This window comes from Nematolebias whitei, chromosome 7 (assembly GCF_014905685.2).
Source record: "Nematolebias whitei isolate Nwh7 chromosome 7, NemWhi1, whole genome shotgun sequence".
In the NCBI taxonomy this organism is placed as follows: Eukaryota; Metazoa; Chordata; class Actinopteri; order Cyprinodontiformes; family Rivulidae; genus Nematolebias; species Nematolebias whitei.
Genome location: NC_056504.1, coordinates 36,978,755 through 36,986,242, shown reverse-complemented (window position 1 = coordinate 36,986,242; position 7,488 = coordinate 36,978,755). Strand labels below are relative to the sequence as shown.

At 37.9% G+C, this 7,488-nt stretch overlaps 2 protein-coding genes across 3 annotated transcripts in view; both read right to left on the bottom strand.

Annotated features, from left to right (window-relative positions):
• LOC119411879 (vesicle-associated membrane protein-associated protein B/C) overlaps positions 1-5,652 on the bottom strand; it is a 23,866-nt gene extending 18,214 nt beyond the window's left edge. The window contains exon 1 of the mRNA XM_037678831.1: positions 5,414-5,652. Coding sequence (XP_037534759.1) covers positions 5,414-5,471 — 58 coding nt within the window. The 5' untranslated portion in view covers positions 5,472-5,652. The remainder of the gene's footprint in view (positions 1-5,413) is intronic.
• Positions 1-7,488, bottom strand: part of LOC119411874 (nuclear receptor coactivator 5) — a 615,997-nt gene that overhangs the window by 492,304 nt on the left and 116,205 nt on the right. The window lies entirely within an intron of this gene.

The window sequence follows — 7,488 nt, the reverse complement described above, 5'->3', positions numbered from 1 at the left end:
AGTCGGATCCATGACGCGACCTGTCAATCAATCCAGTAGGCGTGTCAGCAAATGACCAATCCGAAGCTAAATGCTCATATAAGTGAGTCGCTGTGTCTCTTCAGCCTCTTCCTGGCATATTTATTGAAGACCTCTAACAGCGCAGCATGCACACAGTTTCGCTCACTGAGCGCCATTTTCAAACGGAAACAAAAACTAGTCATGACGTAATGACGTCATGTATACGCAAACCAGACGCAGCATACAAAAACACAACAGCAGGTGGAAGTATTGGAACACGTTTTCAATAAGAGCGTCAGTAACAATAAAGTTTAACAAACATTCTTCATTTTACCACAGTTAAAATGCAGTAAACCCTGCTTTATTGTGTCGGAGTTCAGATAATATTACTACTCATTTAGTTTCCGATTGGTCATTTGCTGACACGCCTACTGGATTGATTGACAGGTCGTGTTGTGTTTCCGACTCGGGGAAACAAATAAAAATAACGACAGCTGTAAAAAAAATTTTTAAAAAAGTCTCATACAACTTTATTCTCGTAATGTTAAGACTTTATTTGACTTTATTCTTGTAATACTGTGACTTTATTCTCGTAATTTTATGGCTTTTAATTTTTTTGTTTTCTTAGCGTGGCCCTAAAGCTCCGTTGTAATTTAAACATCTTTTCCTTTTACAATGATTTTTGTTTCTGCTAAATATAAATCACAAAAATATTACAAGTCAAACATGCTTTAAATGTAAAACTAGGGCTTCCTACTCTCACAGTGCCTTTCTAATTTACAGTATACTTTATTTTTCCTGATATTCAAACACGGTTTTACTGCTAATTCAACTACAATGCATTTTTAATCAACTAACTGCACTGACAGTTAATGGTAATCCAGAAGAATTAGTAATATACAGTGTAACGGACTGTTTTAAATATGTTACTACTGTAATACAAACTGAGCAATTTGTATCTTTCAGCTGTACTTTTGACTGATGTATATGCTGTCAAAGACTTGATTTGGAAAAAAAATTACATTATAGTAAAAACTCACTAAAACAGTCAAGTATATACACAAATCTAAAAAAACACCATGTTACAGGTACAGCACCACCAAAACCAGGGCAGCTAACGCAGTTTTGCTTCAGCTAATTACAGCCATCCACATTGTGGATGCAGCCCACATCTCTCTGAGGCCACAGCTACATTAACTTGGACAGGCTGATCAATAATGCAAAAAAAAAAAAAAAAAAAAACTAGAGTTACAGCCAAATAACCTTTGCCAAATATAAAAGCTGAGTAAAACTTGAGCAAAATATTGATTTGGACTGCTGTACAGAATTAACATTGCCCTAGTAAAATAAGTTAAGTACTTAATGTGGTTAGAGTCTTAAGATGTTTGTAAAGCTTTCTGCTGTTTCCATCAGTGGAAATAATTATTTGTTATTACATATATTAGGGTACAAAGAAACGAAGAAAGCTGGAAAAGAAACCAAAACATTAATTTAACTGAGAGCAAAAACAACAGCCTTTATAGTGTAGGGATAATGCAACTTAGCCAGCGGACTCACAAAGGAAATATGGAAAATATCCCACACATTGTGCAAATATGAAGTTACTGGACTCTAGGTAATACAAATATTGTCTGAGGCCCAGTACAAGTTAAACCCAAAATGCTCAATCACTACCAATAAGAGCAAGCATGAGATAAAATACCTCAAAGACTTTATAAACCAATTTTTTTTTAAGGTTTCTCTCTGATTACGGTTCACATGCTGATAAATTAGCTGATTAAATACAGTGCAGAAAGATGCTTTTCAGATGCATTCAGCCGTTCCATGTTTTGTTAAGCTTCAGCTTTTTACAATAGATTGTGATTTTTTTCCCCCATTTTATACATGATCACAAGTGAAAACGTGCTTTGGAAATGAGCAGTAGATTTATTTTAAGAACAACATTTACAATATTTTCCTTTTAAATTAATTAATATTTTAACTTTTTTGTATTTGTGGATTTTTACAAATATCAAACTTAACATGATTTTTTTTAAAGTGTAAACTCACATTACTTTCAGGTATTTTTGGCAACAGTTTCTAGTTTGACAGGAATTCCAGAGAGTTTAGCAATACTTTATTGGCGAGGGTTAGTCACTCCTGTATTTTTCCAGAAAGGTGTAGTCTAATGTAGACAGAAGTGATTCAAAGTCAAGCGAGCAGCATAGACAATAAATATACAACTACTCAAACTTGGCAGAAAAGTACCAACAACAAATGGTAAAAAAAAAAATGAAAATTAGATTTAATATGACTCAATCAATTTTTGAAACAATATATAAATTAGCAAAAAAATAAGTCCTGCTACATTTCAACACAATGTTAATATTTCCTGTTGTTGATAAAAGACACATCTAGCTTGAAGATGTTTCAAATAATGTCTAACAATGTTATTGAGAAAAGTTCAAAACCCCTGCTATTAAGGACTGACTATAAAAAATATAATTTCTCATTTAAATAGCCTCATGGTTTGATTGTGTATTTCCAAATGATGCAGACTGTTCAAGCAGGACAAACACTCTTACCAAGGAGCGCTCTAAAAACACAAATCAGTCCACCATGGGGGCAGCTACATAGAGGTTAATGTCTAAATTTGACAGCAGCAAAACATGAAGCCACATAAGAATTAGAACATAAACCAGATTCAAGATAAAGTTTCAGCTCAACAAACATTCAGAGAAACCGACACTTGCCTTCTCCGTTGAGCAAAAACAGAAGGTAAATTCAGACGTGCATGTACTTGGCCTGACATCTAAAGAATTTTGATGAAAGGACTCTTACCATACACCCAACCTTTCTTATCAGACCTTATCACCCAACCTTATCAGTTTCTTGCAACAGCATCAAACATATGAAAATCACAAATGAGGGTTAAAAACTATTAGGATAAGCTGATATTTGACGATTAACTTGGAGAAAGCTGTAACTGTCCAAAACCTTGAAAAGGTGACAAAAGTCCAGTGCTTAACTCTTAAGACTTATTTTATAAAAGGTCTGCGCCAGATCCAAGTTGAGACCAAAGATTATACTTTATTCCCTGAGGTTTCTCATTGCGTTCCTACATATTATCTTGGACTTAAGGATATGCATGTGATTTGTTGTATTGTGTAGTGTTCTAAAACACACAAGTCCTTAAGTCTTGCCTGCAACCAAGGATTAACATGTTTATTTCGGCACAACACATTAAAACTGTGTAATGGTTTTAAGATTCAATACCAAGTCTTAAAACAACTCAGTTTAATCCAAAAGTCCTACAAGAGCTTCCACAGCATTGTCTTGGAGTTAATCTGTAATCGTGGAAAGAGAAAGCCGTCTTTTCTTTACTTCGACTTACAACAGCCCTGTAGTCTGTCAAAATTATTGCTGGTTACTACTCAAAAGAAGTCCGCAGCACATTTGTTTTGTTGTCAAAAATCCCTTCAAAATAAAGAAAATACAAGAGTAACTGTGCGTATAGCCAAAGCTACTCGCTCTGAGCCGTAGTTGTCAACAACAACAATTTTTTTTACAATTAATCAGTGCAGTAGGCAACAAATCACATTATGGTAGTTTGAGTCAATACTGGACTCTAACAATGCTGTCAACAGTAAAAAGCACAGCAGACAAGAATATTTTTACAGGTAAAATCATTTAGACATTTTTAAATAAAACCATTATATGATGGATTTTTATATTTTTGCACACTTCTCAAAAGCTGGAGAGACAACAATGCAGACTGACTGACAAAATATTCACCTTGTGTTTTAATGCTCTCTGGTTAATATACACTTACACATGGGTTAAGTGAAAACTATCAAGCCTAAAATGTGAATGAATTTTTAAACACATCGTCACTCTTGGCAGGTTGTAAAGTGGTAATTGTGTGTTTGCATTTGTTTTTGTTTTTTAAGAACGCAAAAGAAGTAAGATAAAACTGAGAAGGCATCATCAGGTCTGTTTTGGATCTCTGAATATACACAGGTAAGGCAACCATTCAAAGATTTAAGAATAATGGGACATCATAAGATATTTGGAGGAATGACGTTTTTATGATGGTTGCGCAATCGAGTTTTACTGTTAACCACAAATTGGATCCACAATTATTATGAAGGGAAGACGGTCAAAATAAAACAACAACAATGGTTTAGCGCTCTCAATCTATTTTGCAATTTTGATATAGTGTAAGCTTTTTTTTATAGATCTGAAAGGGCTGGCAAGGCTTGTGGTGAAAATGTAAACACCAATAGATTTCTCGAGAAACAATTTACTTTAAAAAAAAGTGTTGTGAAAGTCAATAATAATGCATGTATGTCTGATGTATCAAAATAATGCCCAGACATGGTAAATAATAATAATCTGACTTGTGTTAACAATGACGATTTTCTTTTTTAGCTAATCGAGAAGTCCTAATTCACTGAGAGATAAATCATATCAGTTTTGGTTTGAACTTATGTCTAAAGTTGATGATTGTTAAACACCAAACTGCATTAAATATTTCTTATTATTATGTCGAGCAGTGGGATAATATGTTGTTGTTGCTAGGTTCTTAAAAGTGTCAAATTTACTTGAACTTCACAAACCAAATGTACCTGATCATGTTGGAACTGAAAGGCTTACTACATTAGATTAATATTTTGTTGTATTTTTTAAGTATGAAATCCATAAACCCCTTTTTCTTAAAGCAAATGTTTAAATTTCTAACTAGAGTTTAGCTTTTTAATCTATTGCATTCCACATAAATCAGTCTTATAAATGTTTAAGTAACATTTTCTAGGCCTAAAGTAATGTGACATCTTGCAACAAGACACCAAGCTTATCTTATATGTATGCCCAAACTATAAAAGTAGAAGGCATTTTAATTGTACTAAATAGCTGGTGCTGCTCAGCTCTGTCCTGTGAGTTGTCAAGTTACTTCATGACACCTGGCTGTCCAGCAGGGAAAATGAGCCAATCAGAGAGCAGGATAATGGGCCAGAAGAGAAACAGCCAATCAGGGAACGGGACTAATTGTACTGAGCGAAAACTGCTAACAACGTTAGAGCTTAATGCACATTTTTAAAGAGTTTCTGCACGGCTACTTTGTGGTCACATGATTATCGTGTGTTATATTCACGTAGATGCAGGGTGTATGTTTACATTGTTATAAAAAGAATTGCTAGAGGAGAAATATGTGACAGGGCCTGGCTGACTTCACCGTTGAAAGCTAATCCGGCTAGCTGTCCAGCTAGCTAGCTGCCGTAGAATCATCGTCTCCCACACGAATGGTGTCAAAAATGTGCCCTGCAGCCTCTTTCCGGTTTAGCTAGCCCAACAGTGGACTGCCCTCCTGTTTTTTAGGCAGAGGAAACTTTACCCCCCATCTCCTCCCGTCCAAAGCCGGGCCCTCCCCTCTTACCTCTGAATTTCAGTTCGTGCTGAGGCTCCAAGAGCAGAACCTGTTCCGGCCTGGCCATATCCCAACAGCTGGAGGGGTATTATCGTCCTGCAACCAGTTCCTGTCGCGTACCCCCGTGTTAGGATGCTGTCAGTGCTGCACAGTCAGTAGTCCTGTTCTATCAATGAATTTGATGGTGGATATCCCGTCCCCCCCGGTCACCAGTACTACTCTAGCCGCTGAGGCTGCTGTGATGCAGCAGGAAGGGAGTTAGTCTGGTGACGTCACTGCCTCTGCATAGCCGCCTGTTGGGGAGAAGGAGTGGAGGGTGATGCCGGGGAGCACCCAGTGGAGCCACACACGCACGCACCCACACACTAAGCTTTTAGGAAACCTGAATCCAGCTACTAGGTGCAGGTTGTCATTTCAGCTGGAGGAGTGAAGCATAAGTCTAAGTTTACCTGCTGTCACCCTCAGGCCTGGAGGGTGGACTTTCAGACTCTGTCCGTTTTCTTTAATTATTTAATAAGTAATGCACATTTATGCTGTGGCGGTTCTGGAGTGGGGCCAACAAGGGCCAGTGCCCCTGTAACACGGAGCCTGGCCCTACCTGTGGCCCGCCCTCCGAGCAAGAAGCGGAACCAATTCTCATGGCACAACATTCTAGTCGGACCTTTTAGTGCATTGCACCACTGCGAACGGCAGATATCCGTTTAAAAAGAAGAGCGGGAAGTAAGTTACCGACCGTCATCCACGATTACCACTACGAACAATACAAGGTAACAATTCTTGTCAAGAAATGATGTTGGCTATGAATTATAATAGCAGCCTATCAGACCAGGCGTTTATGTTGCATGCTTCTAGCTAACGCTAGTTAACGTACCACAACACACAACCAAGCTAACTTATGTTAAAAAATATTCATAGTTGCTGAAGTGTTGTATTTTCCTCTCCATGCATGTTTGCCTATAGTTCAAAATGAAGAGAAAGAAGGACATTACATCTTATTTCTGCACAAGAAAGACAAATAACAGTGAGGCAGACATTGAGACAGAGACAGATGATGGAGGTGTTGAGAGAGCTGAAGAAAAGCAAGTTGAGAGCCCCACAGAGCCAGAGGACTTGGAAGACACTGGTTTTCAACGAGAGGGCACAGGGACAGAAAGAGAGACAGATGAAGATCCTGAAATTGAGACAGCTGAGACTGAGATACAAGCAGCATGTGAGACAGACAGAGAATATTTGTGTATCCACAAGCACTGGACCATCAGGTTTGTGATGTATGTGTGTGTGTGTGTGTGTGTGTGTGCGCGCTTTGCAGTTTATATGCAGTGTCCATGCAGATTATATGTTAATTTACATTTATTCTGTTTGGCTTTCTCCACAGACATCAGCAAATGTAAAGAAGATCCAGCGATGCAGCCAGACCTAAAGTTGTTTCCAAGAACCTTGATGGGGGACAGAAGGAGGAGCTTCAAAGCAGCTTGGTATCACATTCACCCCTGGCTTGAATATTCACAACACTTGGACTCTGCGTATTGTTACGCTTGCAGACATTTTAGCCCTCCCAACAGCCCAGACACTGTGTTTGATTCCCCAGTTGGTTTTAAAAACTGGAAGAATGCATCTTACAAAGAGGCGGGGTTTGCATTGCATGCGAGGTCTGAGCGCCATAAACAAGCCATGGTTACATGGAGGGACTATCAGAAAGCTGCAGCAGCTAATGCAACACTGGTCAATGTCTTAAACAAGGAGCACAACAGACAGGTTAAAGAAAATTGTGAATATATAAAAACAATAGGGGAAGTGCTCTTACTTACTGCCACTCAAAATTTAGCTCAAAGAGGGCATAATGAGTCTGCAGACTCAGACAATAAAGGGAACTTCAAGGCAATTTAGGAAACAATTGCTAACCACGACAAAGCTATTAAAAAACGGTTGACTTCCATTCATAATGCAAAGTATACAAGCAAAATCATTCAGAATGAGGTTCTGGATTGTTTAGCAGACATGGTTCGAACTGAAATTACAGAAGAAGTGAAAAACAGTGAGGTTTTCAGCATCATAGCAGACGAAACAAAAGATGTAAAGAAAAA